This window comes from Pantherophis guttatus, chromosome 9, assembly GCF_059756535.1.
Source record: "Pantherophis guttatus breed Tessera chromosome 9, ASM5975653v1, whole genome shotgun sequence".
Taxonomy (NCBI): domain Eukaryota; kingdom Metazoa; phylum Chordata; class Lepidosauria; order Squamata; family Colubridae; genus Pantherophis; species Pantherophis guttatus.
The window spans coordinates 22,837,157-22,861,510 of record NC_142071.1 but is presented as its reverse complement, the minus strand read 5'-3'; the positions used below and the strand labels follow the sequence as shown (position 1 = coordinate 22,861,510).

The following is a 24,354-nucleotide window of genomic DNA, read 5'->3' as shown; positions in this document are numbered from 1 at the left end:
TTATTTCTTATTTGCTATATTTACCTCAAAATGAAAACGAAATGAAAATGAACCCAAGAAGCTTCCTGCAGGAGAAAGCGAAACGTTTTAAAAGGGGGGAAAAAAACCAAGCCAAGAAAGTCCACAGGACTTTCATATTTTATTTTAATCAAATAGAGATATCATATAAAAATATCTTTTTTTTAAAGGAACTCAGAAGGCAGAAGCAGCCCAGAAGAGCTGGGGAAGGGGAGAAGGGAGTGGGGGGGGGATCACAAGCCCAACGCCGCCGAGCCGTGGGATCCTTCGGCGGCGCGGAGCCTCGATCGCCAGGTGGCACTGCGATTTCCCCGACCCGCCTGGGTTACGCTTCCCTCTTGGTAAAAGCTCTTTAGCAACCGGGGAAAAGGGCCGGCCAAGCGAGAGGCCGGGAAGGCTTTGCAAAGCTCCAGCCCCGGCAGGCTTGCAAAAAATAAAAAAAAGGGCCCGGCTTTTTTGCACATTGCAAAATAATAATAATTATTATTATTATTATTTTTTGCAAGACCCTATGCGCTCTAGCCGCGCGCGCGCGCGTGCGTAAAGAGAGAGAGACCCGGGGATGCGATGACGCGGCGCGAGGACTGGGGTGGGGGAAGCCCCACGCGCGTGGGAGGAGCGTCAGAAAAGCCTCTTCCCCCCACCCCCCCCACCCCCTTCCTTCCTTCTCCCTCGCTTTGCAAACGGGACGCTGGGGGCTGAGTTGAGCCGCTCGGCGGGTCGCATTTTGATTGTTTATATTTTTGGCTGACATTGTTTTTTTCCACCCACCCAGCTTTTTTTATTATTATTATTAATTATTATTATTATATTTGCATGTTGCATTTTTTTTTTTTTGCATCGTTGAAAGAGGCGGCCGATTGCCCGTTTTGGCTGCTTGGCGGGACGTGGGGGTGGGGGGGGGTGGGGAGAAACAAAACAAAACAACAACAAAAACTCGAGAGGGTTTGCAAACGCTGAGAGTGGCCTGCAAGGAACGCTTTGCTGAGCTTGGCAAGGGAGCCTGGTGTAGGGAGCTAGCTGGGGGGTAGTAGGGGTGGGGGTGGATTTGAACCCGTCCTGTTGCAAAATCCCAGGGTGCAAGAAGAGCCCAAACCCGGCTTGCAAAGTGCAGAGACCCCCGTAGAGCGAGAGAGGTGGGCAGATGGGTTTTATGAACGCATCTCTTAATCCTGCGTGCAAACTCCACCTATGGACAGCAGCAGCCTTGTGATTTTAAAGCAAAAAAAAGAGAGCAGTGATTAAGGTTAGGGACCAAAGATGCTGAGGATGCCAGAACCAGGTGTGGGACTGGGCGACCTGGCCGGCAGTAGGAAGCTGATGGCCTTAGGGGCTCTGGTGGGCTGGTTGCTAGTGGTCCACTTACTGGTCAACGTCTGGTTGCTCTGCATCTTATCGGGGTTGTTGGCCTTATTGGGAGCCTGGTTGGGCTCCCAGGTGGTGGTCGGCACCAGCCACAGAATTCACCTAGAGAGGTTCCTTCCCCTCGAAGGTTGCCCTCCGAATCCCGAATCGGAGAGAGATTTGGAGGAAGAGATCCGGAATATTATTCAAAAGATCATTCGGGATTTCGTCTCTTCTTGGTACCGGGCGGTAAACCGCGAGCAGAACTTTGAGAAGGAAGTGGAGAAAGCCATGATGGGGTTGGCTTTGGAGCTGCAGAAGAGGATGCTTCTGGTGGACAAGAAGGCCTTGACCCAAAGGGTGCTCCTCCTGGCTGGGTGCCACCTTCAGGCCTACAAGAAGGTCCAGGAGAAATGGAAGGAGGCTGAGAGCCTGGGAGAGCCTTCTGAGGAAGCCACTAGATTGTGGCAAGCCTACTGTGAATTCTCACAACCTCATTTGGCGGTTCAGAGTCCTACACATCAAGTGGAATATACCAGGCACGTGGTGGACTTGCTACTAAGGGTCTTGGTGCCCGAGCCCCATCTGGAAAGCAGGACTGGGCGCTTTGTGGTGGTGGAGCTCGTGACTTGCAACGTGTTGATGCCCATGATCAACAAAATGGCGGATCCCGACTGGCTCAACCAGCTGTTGATTGACCTTTTCTCCTGGAAGACCGCTGGCACCGTCGAGATCGTAGAGACTTCCTCGGAACTATTGGCCGCCTCCTCAAGCCAGCCCGTGGTGACCGGTGTATTGCCCCCAGACCTTCAGCCAGAAATGGCTACCGAGGGTGATAAAACCGTACAGAGGGATTCTGAACCTTTCAACAAGAATGTAGTAGATAGCTTGGAGGACTTCCTGATAGAGGGGAAGGAGCCCGTTGACAGAGCGCTGAGTACCCCCATAAATGAGAAAGACGATGGGAGCATGCCTGCGCCCTTGCTTCACCCGGGTACCCTTGGGTCCTTCTTCCCCAGTGGAGACTTGGAAGTTGAGTCCCCCATGTCTGATGTGGGGAAGGACTCTAGCTCCTTGATCGTCGTGTCTGCAGAAGAACTCTTCACTAGCTCCCTCCTTGATTTGGAAGGGCCTCTTGACGTGGATCCAGAAGACAGTTTGGGAGAGAAAGACAGGTGTGCGGAGGACATTGGTGAGGGCTTCCCCTCTGAAGCCAACCTCCAGGCTACCTCCCTCGGGCCGTGTCCTGACATCCACATACAGCCCGTTGCTGAAGACACCTTAGCTTCTTTGACTGATCTTTTGGAGGACCCGGAGAAGACCTTCTTGAGAAGGCCATCCTGCTTGGTGAAAGAGCTGGAGCCACCTGGGAGCTTGGCACACAGCCCTCAAGATCTGGCCCAACTGCCCAGTCTGCTTTCTTCTTCCCCCACTGCCCCGATGGGCACTTTCAGCTTTGAGCCACTCAGTCCTGATGGGCCCGTCATCATCCAGAATCTGCGTATTACAGGAACAATCATTGCTCGAGAGCACAGTGGGACAGGGTTTCATCCTTACACCTTGTACACCGTAAAGGTAATCCTGGCTCCCTCCTTCCCTGCCTCCCTCCTTCTCATTCCTATCTTCCTTCCTTTCCTTCCTTCCTTCCTTCCTTCCTTCCCTGCCTCCCTCCCTCCTTCTCATTCCCATCTTCCTTCCTTTCCTTCCTTCCTTCCCTGCCTCCCTCCCTCCTTCTCATTCCCATCTCCTTCTTATTCACTCCTTCCTTCCTTTCCTTCCCTCCCTCCCTCTCATTCCCATCTCCTCCCTCCCTCCTTCTGATTCCCATCTTCCTTCCTTCCTTCCTTCCTTCCTTCCTTCCCTGCCTCTCTCCTTCTGATTCCCATCTCCTTCCTCCCTCCCTCCTTCTGATCCCCATCTTTCCTTCCTTCCTTCCTTCCTTCCTTCCTTCCTTCCTTCCTTCCTTCCTTCCTTCCTTCCTTTATCTTTATCTTTATCTTTATCTTTATCTTTATCTTTATCTTATCTTTTATCTTTTATTAGATTTGTATACCGCCCTTCTCCTTTCGGACTCAGGGCAGTGAACAGCCAAAATAAAAACATTTATACACAAAAGTTAAAATAATTTTTAAAAATAATTAAATAAAATTTGGCCCATAATTTAAAACATCCTTCCTTCCTTCCTTCCTTCCTTCCTTCCTTCCTTCCTTCCTTCCTTCCTTCCTTCCTTCCCTACCTCTCTCCTTCTGATTCCCATCTCCTCCCTCCCTCCATCTTCTGATTCCTATCTTCCTTCCTTCCTCCCTCCCTCCCTGCCTCCTTCTCATTCCCATCTCCTTCTTTCCTTCCTTCCCTCACTGCCTGCCTCTCTCCCTCCTTCTCCCATCTCCTTCCTTCCTTCCCTCCCTGCCTGCCTGCCTCCCTCCTTCTCATTCCCCATCTCCTTCCTTCCTTCCTTCCTACCTACCTACCAACCATCCGTGTTACTTTTCATCATTACTTTTCACTGACCATTCTGAATTGCCAACAGAGTCAGACCATCTCTTGAAGTCAAGTCCAGCTTTAGACCATTGTACATGCTTTAGTTTGACAAACGGTCGGCTACTTCCTCACTGATGGTGGCAATTTTCTACTTCTTCTTCTTCCCATAGTATGACACCACATTAGACAGTGACAGCACTAACAGCCTCCAGCAAATCGCATACCATACGGTGAACCGAAGATACCGCGAGTTCTTGAACCTGCAAACCAGGCTGGAAGAGAAACCAGATCTACGGAAGTTCATAAAAAGTTAGTCCTGAATTCTCTTTTCTGCAGAATCTTGTTATAGGCAAAGTGGGAGTTAATTAAGTTAATGTAGAATGTCTACATTCGTGTGTTTTTTTCCCCCCCTTTCTCTTCCCTTTTTCTCTCTACTGGCAATTATAGTTGATTATTTATTTATTCCGTATGGTGTAGCAAATGCAACAGGGTGCATAAAACAACATATAAAATGTGTATTAAAATACACATGGTTTATATTGTGATAGATGTTACGGTTAAATAAGGGACAACAGATTAAATGAACTATCTGCAAAATCTCTGGACATATTCTCAATGGCATAGGAGGCTTTGAGGAACATACTTCTTGCCAGAAAAGTGGAATAAAAGCAGATTAAGGCGTAGTTAGACTAGCTCTGTGTCTAACCCATAATCACTTTTCACAAGATCCGTTTTAGTTTGAAACACAGTTCTCTCTGGCACTTAATCCAGTACAGGCAGTCCTCAATTTACGACTGTCAAGTTTCCGAAAGATGCCCTAATTAATTCATGAGCCATGATCCAAACTTCAAAGGAAATACAGTCATTTATTAGGAGCAACATTCCGGCAATACTCGGATGCAGTCAGGACTGATCCCACGTAGATTTACATTCCCCTATGACCCTGTCTCTCCCCTCCTCTCTGGCCATGTCATAAATCACATTCTCCAATTAACCACTTTGGCTGGCTGTGAAACCTAACACCCTCCTTCTGATTGCGGTCAGGAAGAATGTATGGAATTCATTTCAGTTCTCCCTCCCTCCTGCTCATGGCAACTTGAAAGCTTTGCAAGTTGACAACGACCACAATTAAGCCCAAAATTTTTATGTCACTAAGTGAGACATTTGTTAAGGGAGTTTCCCCCCGTTTTACGACCTTTCTTGCCACATTCGTGCAGCGAATCGTTGCAGTTGTTAAGTTAGCCACATGGTTGTTAAGTGAATCTTGGCTTCCTCATTGACTTTGCTTGTCGGAAGGTCTCAAAATGAGATCACATGACCCCCGGGACACTGCAACCCATCATAAATATGAGTCAGTTGCCAAACATCTTAATTTTTAATCACATGACCATGGGAATGCTGAAAAGTTTGTAAATAATGAATTTTTCAGTGACGTAACTTCGAACGATCACTAAACAAACTTGTAAACCGAGGACTACCTGTAATGTTGACTTTTCTCTCATAGTGTGCTAGGCCTTGTTTCTGACATTAGGCCTAATTGGCCAGCTTCTCACAGCCAGAGTGGATTTGATTTAAATCAAGTCGGTTTAAATCAAGTCGATTTAAATCATGATTTAAATCACTAGTAACAAGCCTTGATTTAAATCAACTCGATTTTTATATATTTTTATATTTATAAGCTGCTTAGAAGCTTTCACTTTCATTTTTATTGCTTGCCCTTCCTCCTCACACTTAAGAGCCTGGTGGTACAGATGCCTTTCTCTTCAAACCATCATACAGTTTGTAGTGTACATAGATTTGCAAAACAATGGGATAAAGGAATATTCCTGAACTTTGTTTTATGATTTATCTTATGGTGACTGTGACATTGTGTGAATGCATCAAGGCAGTGCATGTTATCTCAGATTGCAGAGCTTGGATTCATTGAATGAATTTACCAAAAATGTAAATATTGTAGAATATACAGCCTCATGCTACATCACTAAGCTCCATTTCATGCTGAATAAACTAAATTAGGAATGTATCTTAAGTAGAAAACTATCTTTGGATAGATTTTTTTACTCCAAAAGTATTTTATTAAAATAAATCTAATAAAAATAAAAATAAAAATCCAGATGGCAGAAACCACCGATCCAACCACAAATCATATTGCGGCCTAACGCAAGGTTTCTCAACTTTAGCAGCTTGAAGACGTGTGGACTTCAACTCCCAGAATTCTCCAGCTGGCTGGGGAATTCTGAGAGTTGAAGTCCACACGTTTTCGAGTCGCCAAATTTGAGAAACCTGGCCTAGTGTGATGTAAAAAAACTGACCGAAAGTTGCTGGGTTTTATTGCAAACCATTTGAAAATCTCACCAATATTTTAATCATGAGTGATGAGTTAGTATGATTAACATTGCAATAAAATTCTTCTTTTTTTTTTTTTTTTAAACTGGCAGACATAAAAGGTCCGAAAAAGCTGTTTCCAGATCTTCCGTTTGGTAACATGGACACAGAGAAAGTTGAAGCCAGAAAAAGTCTCTTGGAATCGTTCTTGAAGGTCAGGATTTCTTTCTGCTACTCATTTAGCAATAGCAATAGCACTTAGACTTATATGCCGCTTCACAGTGCTTTTACAGCCCTCTCTAAGCGGTTTACAGAGTCAGCCTCTTGTCCCCAGCAATCTGGATCCTCATTTTACCCACCTCGGAAGGAGGGAAGGCTGAGTCAACCTTGAGCCTGGTGAGATTTGAACTGCCAAATTGCAGGTAGCCAGCAATCAGCAGAAGTAGCCTGCAGTATTGCACTCTAAATCTGGCCTAGTTTTATTGTCATTTTTAAAAACTCGCATAAAAATACCTCATAGGTCATAAAAATAAAAGGAAAAGCAAGTGGGACCCTCCCTCTTTTACTTTATCTTGTCCACTTCAGCAATCCCCTCGCCTCAAAACGTTGAATTCAGCTCTCTGCTCTTCACGATGACCCACCTCTGTCCTAAGCCCCTGGTGGGAATGTGTCTTGGCCTCACTGCTTGTCTGCTTGCCTGTTGCAGCAACTGTGCGCAATTCCTGAGATCGCCAATAGCGAAGAAATGCAAGAATTCCTCGCCTTGAACACAGACGCAAGGATTGCCTTCGTCAAAAAACCATTTGTGGTCTCCAGAATTGATAAGGTAAGGTGTTTGATGTTGTCAACAACATGTCAGGGTTCCCAAGTAACACCCCCAACGAAATAAGACTCCGAGGCTTGAGTTTCCTCAAAGTTCCATTTTATTAGAGGTGTCATATTGGCACATCTGGGAAAACCCGATTCTGAAAGCTTCCAGGTTACCCCACCCAAAGGAAAGTCCAAGTCCCTGTCTAACACCCACAAGTCCATCACATGGTCCAATCAAAGCACCGTCCCAACTAGAGATGGCTCCCAGTTTCCAGCCTTCCAGGTGCAGGGCAAGATGTCCTTGATTTTCTGAGAAAGGAATGTTATTATGAGTACCGTGTTTCCCTGAAAATAAGACCCTGTCTTATATTTTTTTGTACCCTGAAATAAACACTTGGCCTTATTGCCATGCGCTCAAAAGTCCAATTGGGCTTACTGTCAGGGGATGTCTTATTTTGGGGGAAACAGGATATATATCACCCTGGCTCCATACAATCCCCCCTCCCAGTTTCCCATAATAGTAAATTTGGCAGGTCTGAAGGCCCAGTGCAAAAGATGGCTTCCAGGCCTGACACAACATTCCTATACATCAGGGGTATAGGTCAAACTCAAGGCCCGCCAGCTGGATCTGGCTCATGGGGTGCATAGATCTGGCCCACAGGCCACCCTGGAAAAAATGAAGGACCGGCCCACAGGCTCCATTTTCGGCCGCGACGGCCTCCTGCATCATTCTGCCAGCGAAAACAGACCTCAGGGAGTTCAGTTTTCAGTAGCAGAGGGCTGCAGGAGGCCATCACAGCTGAAATTGGAGCCCGGACTGGACGCACGTGGTATCCCCAAGGTCTATTTTTGCTGGCAGAGGGCTGCAGGAGGCCATCACGGCCGAAAACGGAGCCTCGAGTGACGTCGAGTTGGCCAGGCCCCCCCGGGCCCCCCGAGGTCAAACACAACCCTCAGTGAAATTGAGTTTGACACCCCTGCTGTACATGATTAAACCAAATCTATACGCTAGCTTCAAGCCACTTCTTCCAATAGCACTTAATCAGGTGGGTATTTGAGGATTGTCCAGTCCATCTCATTCTGTGATAGACAGCAGATTGCCTATCTGTAATGATTCCTTTAACTTCTTGTAAGAACATTCTCAGGATGCCCGTTCTGGCATCTGGTCACTTGGTCTTCTGATGACCTCTTTCATCAGTGGTGAAATCCAAATTTTTTTACTACCCGTTCTGTGGGTGTGGCTTGGTGGGCGTGGCAGGGGAAGGATACTGCAAAATCTCCATTCCCACCCCACCCCACTCCAGGGGAAGGATATTGCAAAATCTCCATTCCCACCCCACTCGGGGGCCAGCCAGAGGTGGTATTTGCCAGTTCTCTAAACTACTCAAAATTTCCGCTACTGGTTTTCTGAACTGCTCAAAATTTCCGCTACCGGTTCTCCAGAACCTGTCAGAACCTGCTGGATTTCAGCCCTGCCTTTCATGGTGTTCGAATTTTCAAGCAACAGGGTTTTGTTCAAAGATTCTGCTTCTGTATTATTTATTCAAAATACTTAAAGTTAACTTCCATTATTAATGTCTATGGAGATTCTCAGTCATCCAAATCATGGCTGTCCAAAAAGTGCTTTTTTTCAAGAGGCAACTGGATTTTCTGGTTTTTCTTTGAAGACGTTTCGCTTCTCATCCAAGGAGCTTCTTCAGAAGAGCTTTGTCCCATTATTAATGCTTCCAGTAAGCTAGCTTGTTTAGCTCCATCAAGAATGCTCTCTCTTTTATAATATACTTTTATGGTTAGATCTGTGTTATACAGCTAAAACTCATACAAATTTAAAAAATATGAAGATGTATAAAATTTGTTTTAAAAAAATGAAGTGCAGAAGAAAAAAACTTTCCAAATTGATTAAGAAGTAAGGTTTGGTTGAAGCTTGAGTTCATAAAAAGGCTACGTTAACAGCTAATGGAATCCCACTTTTTTGCAACTGATCGCAAAAACGTCAGTTACTACCACAAAAATTAGAATTAGAATTATTTATTTATTGGCCAAGTATGATTGGACACACAAGGAATTTGTCTTTGGTGCATATGCTCTCAGTATACATAGAAAGAAAAGTTACATTCATCAAGAATCGTAAGGTACAACAATTAATGATAAACAACAATAGCAACAAAAAAGCAGCTGTCCAGTATATAAATAGGCGATCTCAATATCTCTCCTTTCTCCAGAGAGATTTAGTGATACAGATCCACCATCCGTCTGTCGTTTTCCACCGTAATTTCTCCTGCTATCTGCAGGACGTCAGTTTGTCATTTCCTCACCGGAAGTCTCCCCTGTCCAAGATACTCTCAACACTGTTCTCTAGCACTACAGGTAGTTCTCGACTTACAACAGCTCATGCCATGGTAGCGCAGTGGTTCAAATGCAGTATTGCAGGCTAATTCTGCCGACTGTCAGCAGTTCGATCCTGATCGGCTCAAAATTGCCTCAGCCTTCCATCCTTCTGAGGTTGGTAAAATGGGGACCCAGATTGTCCTAACAACTGCAGTTATTCACTTAACCACTGGCAATAAAAGACCTAAAATGCCTAAAGTGAATTTTAACAATTTTGTTAATTTAACAATTAACAAATTTGGGGCCCAATTGTGGTCGTACATTGAGGACTACCATCCTATATTGTCTTTTATCATCATCATTTAATGACCCCATAATCCCTTGCAGGATGGAGGTTGGCAACTGAATGGAGCTAGCAGTGTGTTTTATTGGCCAAATGCCCTTCCTGTCGCAGATGTGGAGTTTTGTTCAGATAAATTCTCAATGTGCCCAGAGAGAAAAATACCTACCTATACCTAGGATCGAACTCACAGCCTCCTGATTGTGAGACAAGAGCTCTACCTCTAGGCCACCACACCACTTATATATTGTCTTTTATGTCAGTGGATATTTCCTTTTTATTGCAGATTGTAATGAACGCCATTGTGGATACCTTAAAAACGGCATTTCCCAGACCTGAGCCACAGAGTCCTACAGAAGAACTCAGTGAGACCGAAGTGGATGGGAAACAGCCAACGGATGGAAAGAAATCCAATAAGTAAGACTCTTCCCGTTGAGCTCAAATGTACAAACCCATAGTAGCTACTCCTTTCTGCAGCCTGAAGTCATAACTGCCATGAATATCTTTATTGGTTCACTTAGGGAATAAACCAGTGGTGAAATCTAAAATTTGTTACTACCGGTTCTGTGGGCGTGGCTTGGTGGGGGGGGTAATGTGATGGTAGGCGTGGCCAATTTTTTTTTTTTTTTACCTTTTAAAACCATTTTTTCTACAACCTCTTCGGTGAAGAGGTTGTAAAAAATGCTTTCAAAAGGCTCTGACGATCCCAGCTGAGTTGCCTGATCGGCAGAGACTTTTTTTCTTTTAAATGCCTCTGACGATCAAGCAATTCTTGTACACAACCTTGTACGCAACCAGCCTGTGCTTCCCAGTGCACTCACAAGCACAACATGAGGGCAGAAGAGAAACAGGCACATATTTGCAACCTATTATTAAGTGTTTTTTTTTAATCAGGGCAACCTGGTCTACCCAATGATGGGACAGAGCATACTGCTTCTGCTTTTGCCTTTCAGCCCCAATCCAGGGGCCTTCGTACACATTCGCTTTCGCGACAAACTATTTTTGTGTTGAATTTATATTGACCAACAAAGAAATAAAGGGAGACTAGTATAGATCTATTTCAATCTATTTAGCTCTCATCAGCTAGTCATACCCTTCTGGGATTCAAACCCGGGCTACTTCAAGGTTAATACATTCACCTAATATGCAAGTAGAAGGGACGTGGTGGCTCAGCGGCTAAGATGCTGAGCTTGTCGATCGAAAGGTCGGCAGTTCAGTGGTTCGAATCCCTAGTGCCGCGAAACAGGGTGAGCTCCCGTTACTTGTCCCAGATTCTACCAACCTAGCAGTTCGAAAGCACGTAAAAAATGCAAGTAGAAAAATAGGGACCACCTTTGGTGGGAAGATAACAGCATTCCGTGCACCTTTGGTGTTGAGTCATGCCGGCCACATGACCATGGAGACATCTACGGACAGTGTTGGCTCTTCAGCTATGAAACAGAGATGAGCACCGCCCCCTAGAGTTGAGAACGACTAGCACATATGTACGAGGGGAACCTTTACCTTTAATATGCAAGTACTCCAGGTTCAAATCCCAGAAGTGTATGGCTAGCTGATGAGAGCTAAATAGCTTGAAATAGATCTATACTAGTCTCCCTTTATTTTTTTGTCAGTAAAACATAAATTCAACACAACCTATTATTAAATATCTCCTATAGCAACTTCTGGTAAAGAGGTTTGGAAAGAATTGGAGAAGCCATCACATGGTGTGTTTTCTCTCACTTGTTGACAATGTCATAACTATTGACGTTGAGTTTTTTTTTGCAGCTGCTGATAATCACAGAATTGTTGGAAGCAATGCATCCATGGGAGTGATGTAGCTCCTCAGAGAAATGCTGGATTAAATGAATGAATACTATGTTTTCCTGCCTCTCTTTTCACAGGTCGAAGCTGAAAATCACATCTGGCAAGCTGCTAAATGTGGCTGGAACACCAGAGAAGATTTTATATTCTTTCAGGGACGGCGTGAATGTAAGTCTGTCTTCAACCTGAGAGACAACAAAGGAATACTATATTTTTCGGAGTATAAGACGCACCTTTTTCCCCCAAAAAAGAGGGTGAAAATCTGGGTGCATCTTATACTCCGAATGTAGCCCCGCCCAAGCTTCTCAAACGGATGTTTCAGAGGTTGAAAAAAGCATCAGAAAAGAAGCTACAGAACAGAAGCCCCCAAACAGAGCTTCAGAAAAAAAGCCCCCAAACAGAGCTTCAGAAAAAAAGGCCCCCAAACAGAGCTTCAGAAAAAAAGCCTCCAAACAGAGCTTCAGAAAAAAAGCCTCCAAACAGAGCTTCAGAAAAGAAGCCCCCAAACAGAGCTTCAGTGGCTTTTTTTCTGAAGCTCTATTTCGGAGGCTTTCAGAGGCAGAAAAAAAGCAAAAAAAAAAAAAAAAAAAGCAAGGCATGGAGCTCACAACCAACGAACCTGTTGCTAAAGTTCACCTCTGGGAACAGGTGATTGGGGGTATTCCGGGAGGCCGATCCACCCACCAATCAGCTTTTTTCTTATTTTCCTCCCCAAAAACTAAGGTGCGTTTTATACTCTGGTGCGTCTTATACTCTGAAAAATATGGTACTTCCAATAGTTAGCAGAAAGAAACCTTTTTCCATTTTGTTCCCATCCTCTTCTTCGTCTAGGCCTCCGAAGTCCTCTCCCTGGCAAGGATGGAGTCCTTCATTCAGAAGCAGGAGAAGTTCCTGGAGGCCATGTCCAACGAAGGTCCAGAGAGAGAGGGTGATGAAGAAGTTCCCTCAGATTTGAACCCAAAGCCCGTAGAGGTGCTGCAGCAAACATCAGAGGAAGACACAAATTCTGGTATATTCTCTCCGGCTCCAAAATTTGCTTCCTTCTGCTCCTGTTTGCTTCATAGACTGCTACACACCATAGGGTGTGTAGCAGGGGTGGTATTCACTTACCTTCGCTACCGGTTCGCAAATGCAAGTGTGCAGGCCTTCCATGCATAGACAGAGCGTCAAAAACAGGATGCGATGACATCCGGGCGGGTGGGTGGAGTCTTCTGCAGCCGCCGCTACCGGTTTGCACGAACCAGATAGAACCGGCTGAATACCACCACTGGTGTGTAGACGTGATCCAACCTTGCTTCAACCCAGGTTAGAAATTGCAAATTTCAGCTCCTCCATTAACATCCTACATCCGTGATGGCGAACCTATGGCACAGGTGGCACCCAGAGCCATATCTGTGGTCATACGAGCCCTAGTTTAGCTCCAGTGCGCATGCGCGCGCTAGCCAGCTAATTTCCAGTCCCACCAGAAGTCAGGAAACAGGCTATTTTTTTAAAAAAAATTGATTTATATGCCGCCCTTCTCCGGAGACTCAGGGCGGCTTACAATGCGCTAAGCAATAGCCTTCATACTTTGGTATATTTATACAAAGTCAGCTTATTGCCCCCACAAACTGGGTCCTCATTTTACCTACTTTAGAAAGGATGGAAGGCTGAGTCAACCTTGAGCCTGGTGAGATTTGAACTTGCAGTAATTGCAGGCAGCAGATGTAAGTGGATGTTAATTAGTCTGCTGAGCCACCAGAGTATAAGTATAAACATAAACATGAACAAAGGAAGTAAATACAGATAAATGGGGACAGTAGGACAGGGACGGTAGGCACGCTGGTGCACTTATGCACGCCCCCTTTACGGACCTCTTAGGAATGGGTGAGGTCCATGGTTTAAGGTTGAAGCTGTGGCCTCCGGGGAGGCGGGGGAGAGGCCCTTTTCACCCTCCCCAGGCTCCAAGAAAGCCTCTGGAGCCTGGGGAGGGTGAAAAACGGGCCTACTGGGCCCACTGTGCATGTCAAACGCAGGGGGAGCATGTGGGAGTTGTGTTGGCATGCATGTGGGGGCGGGGCGCATTGAATTATGGGTGTGGGCACGCACACGTGCAAACCCCCCCCGCTCCCCACGCTTTTGGCATGAGATGGCAAAAAGGGTAGCCATCACTGTCCTACGTGTTATTAGAGGCCGAGGTTAAAGAAGATTGAACGCTGTTCAATCACAGGTTCACAGACCTGAAAAACGCTCCGTTGGGGAACTAAACTGAACATCACTATGGTAAACATTTTGCGACCGGGCAGAATGAACCCCTTGTGGCAGCCATTTTGTCAAAATGTAGCACACATACTGACAGTTCCAGATGGTTTCATCAACGCCATATCTTTTTATTATTATTATTTTTAATTTATTTATTTTGTCAAACATGTACGAGATAACAGGTATAAGTATAAACATAAACATGAACAAAGGAAGTAAATACAGATGAATGGGGACAGTAGGACAGGGACGGTAGGCACGCTGGTGCATCCCCCCTCCCTTTACGGACCTCTTAGGAATGGGGTGAGGTCCACAGTTGACAGTTTTAAGGTTGAAGCTGTGGGGGTTTGAGGATGTAACAACGGAGTCAGGTAGTGCATTCCAGGCATTGACCACTCTGTTGCTGAAGTTGTATTTTCTACAATCGAGTTTGGAGCGGTTTACCTTCAGTTTGTATCTATTGTTTGCCCATGTATTATTGTGGTTGAAGCTGAAGTAGTCATTGATAGATAGGACGTGGTAGAAGACAATTTTGTGTACTAAGCTTAGGTCAGACTGTAGGTGGCGTAGTTCTAGGTTGTCCAAGCTCAAACTTTCAAGCCTGCTGGCATAAGGGATTGTATTGTGAGCAGAGGAATGGAGGACTCTTCTCGTGAAATACCTCTGGACTTGTTCAATTCTATTAATATCCGATATACAGTGTGGATTCCAGGCAGACAAACTCTATTCGAGAATTGGTCTGGCAAAGGTTTTGTATGCCCTAGTTAGCAGTATATTGTTACCGGAGAAGAAGCTTCGCAAAATTTGGTTAACAACTCTTAATGCCTTTTTGGCAATGCTGTTACGGTGAGCTCTGGCGCTTAGATCCTTTGAAATGAGTACTCCTAGGTCAGTGATGGCTAACCTTTTTGCCATCATGTGCCAAAAGCGTGGGGAGTGTGGGGAGGGGGTTCGCGTGTACACTGCCCACACCCATAATTTAATGCCCCGTGCTCCCCCCGCTTTTGGTACACGATGATGTGGTGGGCCCATTAGGCCCGTTTTTCTCCTTCCCCGAGCTCTAGACGCTTTCTAGGAGCCTGGGGAGGGCAAAACTGCCTCCCCCGAGAGGCCCTCCGGAGGCCAGAAGCAGCCTGTTTCCCAACTTCTGGTGGGCCCGGAAGGCCCGAAAATTAGCTGGCTGTCGTGCGCATGTGCCCACAGATATGGTTCAGCGTGTCACCTGTGGCATGCATGCCATAGATTCACCATCACGGTCCTAGGTCCTTGACAGAGTGAGGGTCATCTACGAGGTCATATCCGCCCAGCTTGCATTTGATGTTCTGATTTTTGTTGCCAATGTGTAAAACAGAACATTTGTTAGTTGAGATTTGGAGTTCATTGGACTTCTCTGAAGGGGACAGCACAGACCTATACAGATTGATTGACAGCTCGTTAAAAGACAGCCTTTTGCCTGTTCTGTCACGAAACGTCCTCCATTACGAAGGCAATAAGAGAGCTTTTGAAATACAAATGGTCTCCATGGTCAAATGGGGAATCGGCCACAAGGTGGCAGCAGCATCGCATGAATTTGAAATAATCCCTCACGAAAGTTACCCAGGATTTAAAGCAATACGGAATTAAAGGCCTGCTTGCAATATAATCTATGAAAGGGTTTTTCCCTACCCACCAAATTCTTCTTAGGAGGCAGTTCTGCCGATGCAAAGCGATCAGCTGTGACGCACAATGCGTTTACGGGCTGGGGTGAAATCCAGCAGGTTCTGACAGGTTCTGGAGAACCAGGAGCGGAAATTTGTGGTAGTTCGGATAATCGGCAAATACCACCTCTCACTGGCCCCAGAGTGGAGTGGGAATGGAGATTTTGCAGTATCCTTCCCATGGAGCGGGGTGGAAATGGAGATTTTGCAGTATCCTTCCCCTGGAGTGGGGTGGGAATGGAGGTTTTGCAGTATCCTTCCCCTGGAGCGTAGTGGAAATGGAGATTTTGCAGTATCCTTCCCCTGGAGTGGGGTAGGAATGGAGATTTTGCAGTATCCTTCCCCTGGAGTGGGGTGGAAATTGAGATTTTGCAGTATCTTTCCCCTGGAGTGGGGTGGGAATGGAGATTTTGCAGTATCCTTCCCCTGGAGTGGGGTGGAAATTGAGATTTTGCAGTATCCTTCCCCTGGAGTGGAGTAGAAATGGAGATTTTGCAGTATCCTTCCTCTGGAGTGGGGTGGGAATGGAGATTTTGCAGTATCCTTCCCCTGGAGTGGGGTGGGAATGGAGATTTTGCAGTATCTTTCCCCTGGAGTGGGGTGGAAATGGAAATTTTGCAGTATCCTTTCCCTGGAGTGCAGTGGAAATGGAGATTTTGCAGTATCCTTCCCCTGGAGTGAGGTGGAAATGGAGATTTTGCAGTATCCTTCCTCTGGAGTGGGGTGGGAATGGAGATTTTGCAGTATCCTTCCCCTGGAGTGGGGTGGGAATGGAGATTTTGCAGTATCCTTCCCCTGGAGTGGGGTGGGAATGGAGATTTTGCAGTATCTTTCCCCTGGAGTGAGGTGGAAATGGAGATTTTGCAGTATCCTTCCCCTGGAGTGGAGTAGAAATGGAGATTTTGCAGTATCCTTCCTCTGGAGTGGGGTGGAAATTGAGATTTTGCAGTATCTTTCCCCTGGAGTGAGGTGGAAATGGAAATTTTGCAGTATCCTTTCCCTGGAGTGCAGTGGAAATGGAGATTTTGCAGTATCCTTCCCCTGGAGTGGGGTGGGAATGGAGATTTTGCAGTATCCTTCCCTTGGAGTGGGATGGAAATGGAGATTTTGCAGTATCCTTCCCCTACCATGCCCACCAAGCCACGCCCACAGAACCGGTAGTTAAAAAATTTGGATTTCACCACTGGTTTACAGGCTGGGGAAAGGTAAAGAGGCACGAAAGCTGAGGTTGCTTGGACAGGTTGGGTAAGAATTAGCTTGGGACGTCATCCGTAGAGATGAGGCAGCATCTCTTTATAGCTGGCCTGGAAATCAAAGCAGGCGCTTCCTGATCTCCTGAATGCCTGTGGCTTCTCACATTGCAGTGCGCCGCAGTTCTTAGATGGTTCCCGCATCTAAGTAATGATTAAAGCCGAAGCTGCTCAGTTCTGAGATCAGCCAAGGTTGGCTACAGGTAATTCTCAAGTTGCAACTGGAATGGAGCCTGGCCATTGCAGTCACAGATTCCGATGATCATTAACGTGAGGGGCTCATGTGAGATCACCTTGCTTAATGACCTCTATCTCAGCTTTTCCTGATACGGTCATTAAGCCATGATCATCGTGGCGGCTACAATACTAGCACAATCAGGGGGAAAAAAGCTATGTTTGTAAGGCTGAATGAGGTCTGCTGTCTGGAATCTCCTTACTGTTTTGTTGTTGTTGTTGTTGTTGTTGAAAAGTTTTACAAAAAAACAAGAATTTTCTTCCTCCCCCCCATGTTCCCCCCACCCTTTCCCTCCCCTCATCCTCCCCTCCCCCCCCAGAATTCCCAGAGCAAAATACAAAGTATTTCATTTAACAATCATAAACTAGATTAACCTACTTATCCTCAGACTACTAGATCCCTCCCTGAAACCTTAACTCCACTATAGATAACATAGTACTTCTAATACTTAACGTTCATTCATAAGCTATTTGATATTTTCTTGTCTGATACTTATTTTGAATATAATCAATCCATCTTCTCCATTCCGATACGTATCTTTCTTGTGTATAGTCCTTCAGGTACGCTGAGATTTTTGCCATTTCTGCTAAGTTCGTTACTTTCAGTATCCACTCTTCAATAGTAGGCAAAGAGTCCTTCTTCCAATATTGCGCTACCAACAGCCTAGCTGCTGATATTAAATTCAAAATCATTTTAGTCTCTGATACTGTACAGTCCGTAGTTATACCCAGTAGGAACAATTGAGGAGTAAATTTCAACCTTCTTTTCAGAATATTCTGCATCACCCACCAAATTTTTATCCAAAATGCCTTGATTTTCTTACAGGTCCACCATATATGATAATAGGTTGCATCATTACATTCACATCTCCAACATTTAGCTTGCAAATTCGAGTGCATACATGATAATTTTTTAGGATCTAAGTGCCATCTATAAAACATTTTATAAAAATTCTCTCTCAAATTTTGTGCTTGCGTAAACTTAACATTTCTAACCCAAATCTTTTCCCATGTTTCCATCATCACTGGTTCCTTTTTTGCAGAACAACAACAACAAAAAAACTGTTTTGGGTTTTTTTTGTTCTGCAAAGAACTGCTTGATTATCCGTTTCTCCCTTGCTTGCTGACTTGATTTGTTTTACTGCCTTTAAGAAGGAACAGTAATCCTATGGTAAACTCGTGGCCTAATCTGGAATAAGACAAGAAGAGTTGGCGCGTCTTTAAGGAGGGATAAAAAGCTATTTTTAGACTTTTAAAATCCCGCCTGTATGATTTTTATAAATAACTCAAGGTGGTGAATACGCCTAACACTCCTTCCTCCTCCAACCTTCCCCACAACAACAACTTTGCGAGATGGTTTGGGATGAGAGAGAGAGAGGGACTGGCTCAAAGCCACCCAGCCTGCTTTTATGCCCAAGGTAGGACTAGAATTCACTTATCTCCTGGTGATTGGTTCAAAGTCACCCATGTAGCTTTCAAGCCTAAGGCAGAACTAGAATTCACACTCTCCTGGTGATTGACATAAAGTTACCCAGCCTGCTTTTGTGCCTAAGGTGGGACTAGAACTCACAGTCTCCTAGTGATTGATCCAAAGTCACCCATGTGGCTTTCATGCCTAATGCAGAACTAGAATTCACACTCTCCTGGTGATTGATACAAAGTTACCCAGTCTGCTTTTGTGCCCAAGGTGGGACTAGAACTCACAGTCTCCTGGTGATTGGTTCCAAGTCACCCATGTGGCTTTCATGTCTAAGGCAGAACTAGAATTCACACTCTCCTAGTGATTGACACAAAGTTACCCAGCCTGCTTTTGTGCCTAAGGTGGGACTAGAACTCACAGTCTCCTGGTGATTGGTCCAAAGTCACCAGCCAGCTTTCTTGCCTTAAACTAGAACTCACGAGTTTCCTGTGATTGGCCCTGAGTCATCCAGCCTGCTTTTGTGCCTAAGGTGAGACTAGAATTCACGGCCTCCTGATAATTGGGCCGAAATCACCCAGGCGGCTTTGATGCCCAAAGCAGGACTAAAATTCACAGTCTCCCGGTTTCTAGCCTAATACCTTCACTAGTACACCAGATTTGATGGTTAAGTGCATATACTTTTCATGGTGATGCGATCTCTAGTATCTCAACTAGAGTTAGGAAGAACATGAAGGTGCTCTTACATGTATGGACAATAGCGAAGTTGAAGACCTGGTGTAAAATCTTCTTATGTTTGCAGGACCAGAGACTTTGCTGGCAGATGTCGTTCTGGACCTTCTTTGTCTGATCATGGTAGACCAGTGGAGTTGGCTGTGGTCAGAGAACATGCAGAAGATCCTACACCTGCTCTTTGGGACATTGATCCAAAGGTAAGATTTTACACAACTGGAACTTGGTTCTTGCTCTTGCTATGAGTATCAATCAAACTGTTCTGTCCCCAACCACACGCACACACACACACCAACAGACGTTCAATAGTTAAAGACCAAACCAGCCGGCAAAATTCTTTTCCTTAAGATAATGGAACTTGGCAACAACCTAGTGGCTGCCTGCCAAGAGTTTATTATTTACGAAGAGGAGAGATAACTTCTCCCCACTCCTGGTACATCAAAAGAAACAGCTCAATAATTACGGAGTCAATCAAGTCCAGAGATAATCCAGCAAAGTCTATAGCAAAAAATCCGACAATGCAGAATGGTGTGGAAGCTTTCAGCTTTGTTCGTCACAAGGTTTGACTGGCCACCACGCTCCCTTTTATATCCTGTGGGGTGTGGTCCAGTGACTCAGCCTAATCTCGGGCACGCCTTTTCTTCTGTTGCGCGTGCTTATCTCTGCGACGCTGGCGTGGATCCAGCCAAGACTCATTACTCTCATCACTGTCCACCTGTGGCTGCGTGGACGTGCTTGGCCCCGGCCCTATCTCTTGCCCTTCGGCGGACACCGAAGGCATTGCCAGAGAGGAGGGTCCTGGAGAGGGAGGCCTTGCCAACTCCTCTCCTTCACTCTCGGAGTCCTCTCCTGCCGATGACACAGGCTCAGGTAATGGAGCCACAACACAAACCGTGCTTTTGAGTTGATTCCAGAAATTGGAAGACTCAACCGGAAAAGTCGTTTTCGTAAATTATCACCTGCCTTCCCAAATAATAAGTGTTTGGAGGTTTTCCAGAGATGGTCTTTCAACGATCTTCGGATTCTTTCTTGTTCCTAAAAGAAGTTGTAACCGAGGGCCCAAAACACTCCACAATCTACATCTACATGGAGGGAAGTATGTAGTGGAGTATTCCAAGGCTCTGTTTTAGGCCCAGTACTCTTCAACATCTTCATCAATGACTTGGACGAGGGGATAGATGGGGAATTCATCAAATTTACAGATGACACCAAGCTGGCAGGAATAGCCAACACTCCAGGCTTAAAATACAGAAGGATTTTGACAGACTTGAACATTGGGCTCTATCTAACAAAATGAAATTCAATTGTGAAAAAAGTAAGGTTCTATATTTAAGCAAGAAAAACAAAATGCACAGGTACAGTATATGTGGTACCTTGCTCAATAGTAGTAACTGTGAGAGGGATCTTGGAGTCCTAGTGGACAACCATTTAAATATGAGCCAGCCGTGTGCAGCAGCTGCCAAAAAAGCCAACACAGTTCTAGGCTGCATAAACAGAGGGATAGAATCAAGATCATGTGAAGTGTTAATACCACTTTATAAGGCCTTGGTAAGGCCACACTTGGAATATTTGATTCAGTTTTGGTTGCCACAATGTAAAAAAGATGTGGAGACTCTAGAAAGAGTGCAGAGAAGAGCAACAAAGATGATTAGGGGACTGGAGGCTAAAACATATGAAGAACTGGGTTGCAGGAACTGGGTATGTCTAGTTTAATGAAAAGAAGGACTAGGGGAGACATGATAGCAGTGTTCCAATATCTCAGGGGCTACCACAAAGAAGAGGGAGTCAAGCTAATTCTCCAAAGTACCTATGGGTCAGACAAGAAGCAGTGGGTGGAAACTAATCAAGGAGAGAAGCAACCTAGAACTAAGAAGAAATTTCCCAACAGAACAATTAATCAGTGGAACAACTTGCCTCCAGAAGTTGTGGATGTTCCAACGCTAGAAGTTTTTAAGAAGATGTTAGATAACCATTTGTCTGAAGTGGTGTAAGGTTTCCTGCCTAAGCAGGGGGTTGGACTAGAAGACCTCCAAGATCCCTTCCAACTCTGTTATTCTAAATTCTGAATGAACATCACCCACTGAAATGTCCTTAAATATACTTAACAGAAGTTTGTGTTTATTAAATGACTATCTCGGCGGCGATGTGAATGTTGAATTTTTGCTGGTGGTCTGTTTATCTCCCCCACCCCACCCCTCCTTTCCCTTATACCCGGCAGTCCCGAAGGACAGCTGTCTGGGGTACGAAGGACATCATATTCACAGTCTAGCTTATTTGAGCTATTTGAAGCAAAGGTTGCCAAAAAATGTTGAGGTCAAGGGAATGCTAATAGGTACAAGCCTGCTGATTTTCTTTTTAAAGATAAGCAGGTCAGGAAGAATGAGCGCGCTTCCGAAAATGAGCTTTTAAAAATGGAGCGAACAAGCGGGAAGCCGATACCCTTGAAGGGGAAGATGCTTAGAGGCACGAGGACATTTCAGGGGAATGTCATATCTCACTCAAATGCTGGACTGTCACCAGCCCTGGGGCAGCGCTGATAAAGATGTATGCGTCTTTGAAGAGAGGGGGAATGACGTGGAAGCGAGTCCCAACCGAGCTGACTTGCAAACATTTCCCGTACAGTGTTGCAGCTTAAGACTAAAATGGTAGTTTTGGGACCTGGGATTTTGGTCCGGGTTCAGCTGTTGCAGATCACAAGATCAGAGGAAGTAGTGTGCAAAATGGAAGGGCTTAATGTCCCGTCCTAGTATATAGAATAGAATAGACTTGGAAGGGACCTTGGATGTCTTCTAGTCCAGCCCCCTACTCAAGCAGGAAACCCTGTAGCATTTCAGATAAATGACTGTCCAGTCTCTCCTTAAAAACCTCCATTGATGAAGCGCCCACAACTTCTGAAGGTAAGCTGTTGCACTTGTTAATTGTCTTCACTGTTAGGAAGTTTCTCTCTAACTCCAGGTTGCTTCTCCCTTTGATCAGTTCCCAACCATTGTTTCTTGTTCTGCCCTCTGGCGCTTTGGAGAATAATTTGACCCTCCTCTTCATTGTGGCAGCCCCTCAAATGCTGGAATACGGCTATCATGTCGCCCCTAGTCCTTCTTTTCTCTAGACTAGCCAGACCCAAATTCTGCAGCCGTTCTTCATATGTTTTAATCTCCAGGCCTTTGATCATCTTAGCTGCTCTTCTCTGAACTTTTTCCAAAATCTCAACAACTTTTTTGTAGCATGGGGACCAAACTTGGTTGCAGTATTCCAGGTGTGGTCTTACTAGGGGTTTTATAAAGTGGTACTAATACTTCACGTGATCTTGATTCTATGCCTCTGTTCATACAACCATGTATTAGCTTTTTTGGCTGCTACTGCACATTCCTGGCTCATATTCAAGTGATCGTCTACTAAGACTCCAAAGTCTCTCTCTCTCTCACACACACACAGAGATGTCTCCTTCTCTTCTGCTGGAATTTGTTATGCCTAGTTGAATGAAAAGAAGGACTAGAGGTGACATGATAGTAGTGTTCCAATATCTCAGGAGTTGCCACAAAGAAGAGGTCAAGCTACTCTCCAAAGCACCTGAGGGCAGGACAAGAAGCAATGGATGGAAACTAATCAAGGAGAGAAGCAACCTAGAACTAAGGAGAAATTTCCTGACAGTTAGAACAATTAACCAGCGGAACTACTTGCCTCCAGAAGTTGTGAATGCTCCAACACTGGAAGTTTTTAAGAAGAAATTGGACAACCATTTGTCTGAAGTGGTGTAGGTTTTCCTGCCTAAGCAGGGGGTTGGACTAGAAGACCTCCAAAGTCCCTTCCAACTTTGTTATTCTATTCTATTCTAATTGTGGATCCAGGGAAGTAGAAATCCTCACTCACTTTGTCTTTGCGGATCCAGGGTAGCGTAAGATTTCCGTCGCTAAGCAAGGCATTTGTTAAGTGGGTTTGGCCCCTTTTGACGGCCTTTCTTGACACAGTTGTTAAGAGAATCTGGCTTCCCCCTTGACTTTGCTCATCAGAAGGTCCCTCAAGAGGGGTCATGTGACCCCGGGACACTGCCACCGTCATTTCATTAATACGAGTCAGGTGACAAGCAGCTGAATTTTAAATCACGTGATCATGGGGATGCTGCAATGGATGTAATTGCGAATATGGTCATAAGCGAATGAATGAACCGTGTGATAAGTCGAGGAGTACTTATAAACCCAGAATCCCTATAGGGCAGTGTTTCTCAACCTTGGAAGCTTGAAGATGGGTGGACTTCAATTCCCAGAATCCCCCAGCCAGCGCTGCTGGCTGGAGGATTCTGGGAGTTGAAGTCCACCCATCTTCAAGCTACCAAGGTTGAGAAACACTGCTATAGGGCAAGAAGGTGGTAGGGCAGAAAGCAGCAGGGAAGCATTAAATCTCTGCTGATGTTGACTCTCTGCAGCAACACAAACGTTCATTGCACATATCCGGCCCAGGGGGCATAGTTTGAGGACCCCTGATTTTGTGCAATATTTTTAAAATATGTCAGCCTGGTGGCTCAGCAGACTGATAGCATTGTGATTAACGCAAGCTGTCTGCAATTACTGCTGGTTTGAATCTTACCAGGCTCAAGGTTGACTCAGCCTTCCATCCTTTCTAAGGTAGGGAAATTGAGGACCCCGTTTGTGGGGGCAATAAGCTGACTTTGTATAAATATACAAAAGGATGAAGGCTATTGCTTAATGCATTGTAAGCCGCCCTGAGTCTCCGGAGAAGGGCGACATATAAATCAATTTTTTTAAAAAAATAAAAATGCAAATAATTTTTCTGTGGACCATAAAAATTTTCTCACGGACCACCAGTTGGTGACCGCTGTCCTAGTGGATGATTATTTGAATATGAGCCAGCAGTGTGCAGCAACAGCCAGAGAAGCTAATACGATTCTGGGTTGTATAAACAGAGGCGTAGAATCAAGATCACGTGAAATATTAGTGCTGTTTTACAAAACCCTAGTAAGACCACACCTGGAATAATTAGTATGTATTTTGGTCACCATACTACCAAAAGGATGTTGAGACCATGGAAAAAGTTTAGAGAAGATCAACTAAGATGATCAAAGACCTTAGGAGCCTGGATAGCTCCAAGACACTGTAATTTAACACCAGCTGTCTGCAATTAAAGTAAGTTGAATCTCGCCAGGCTCAAGGTTGACTCAGCCTTCCATCCTTTCTAAGGTAGGTAAATTGAGGACCCAGTTTGTGGGGGCAATAAGCTGACTTTGTATAAAATATACAAAAGTATGAAGGCTATTGCTTAACGCATTGTAAGCTGCTCTGAGTCTCCGGAGAAGGGCGGCATATAAATCAAATTAAAAAA

The 24,354-nt window shown here is 45.1% G+C and overlaps 1 protein-coding gene across 1 annotated transcript in view; it reads left to right on the top strand.

The window, feature by feature from the left end:
• Positions 1 to 372: 372 nt before the first annotated feature.
• Positions 373 to 24,354, top strand: part of SNX19 (sorting nexin 19) — a 57,211-nt gene continuing 33,229 nt past the window's right edge. The window contains exons 1-8 of the mRNA XM_034421980.3: positions 373 to 2,937; positions 4,014 to 4,152; positions 6,282 to 6,382; positions 6,875 to 6,994; positions 9,933 to 10,063; positions 11,530 to 11,617; positions 12,281 to 12,458; positions 19,091 to 19,220. Of these exons, the coding sequence (XP_034277871.2) occupies positions 1,279 to 2,937; positions 4,014 to 4,152; positions 6,282 to 6,382; positions 6,875 to 6,994; positions 9,933 to 10,063; positions 11,530 to 11,617; positions 12,281 to 12,458; positions 19,091 to 19,220 (2,546 nt within the window). The 5' untranslated portion in view covers positions 373 to 1,278. The remainder of the gene's footprint in view (positions 2,938 to 4,013; positions 4,153 to 6,281; positions 6,383 to 6,874; positions 6,995 to 9,932; positions 10,064 to 11,529; positions 11,618 to 12,280; positions 12,459 to 19,090; positions 19,221 to 24,354) is intronic.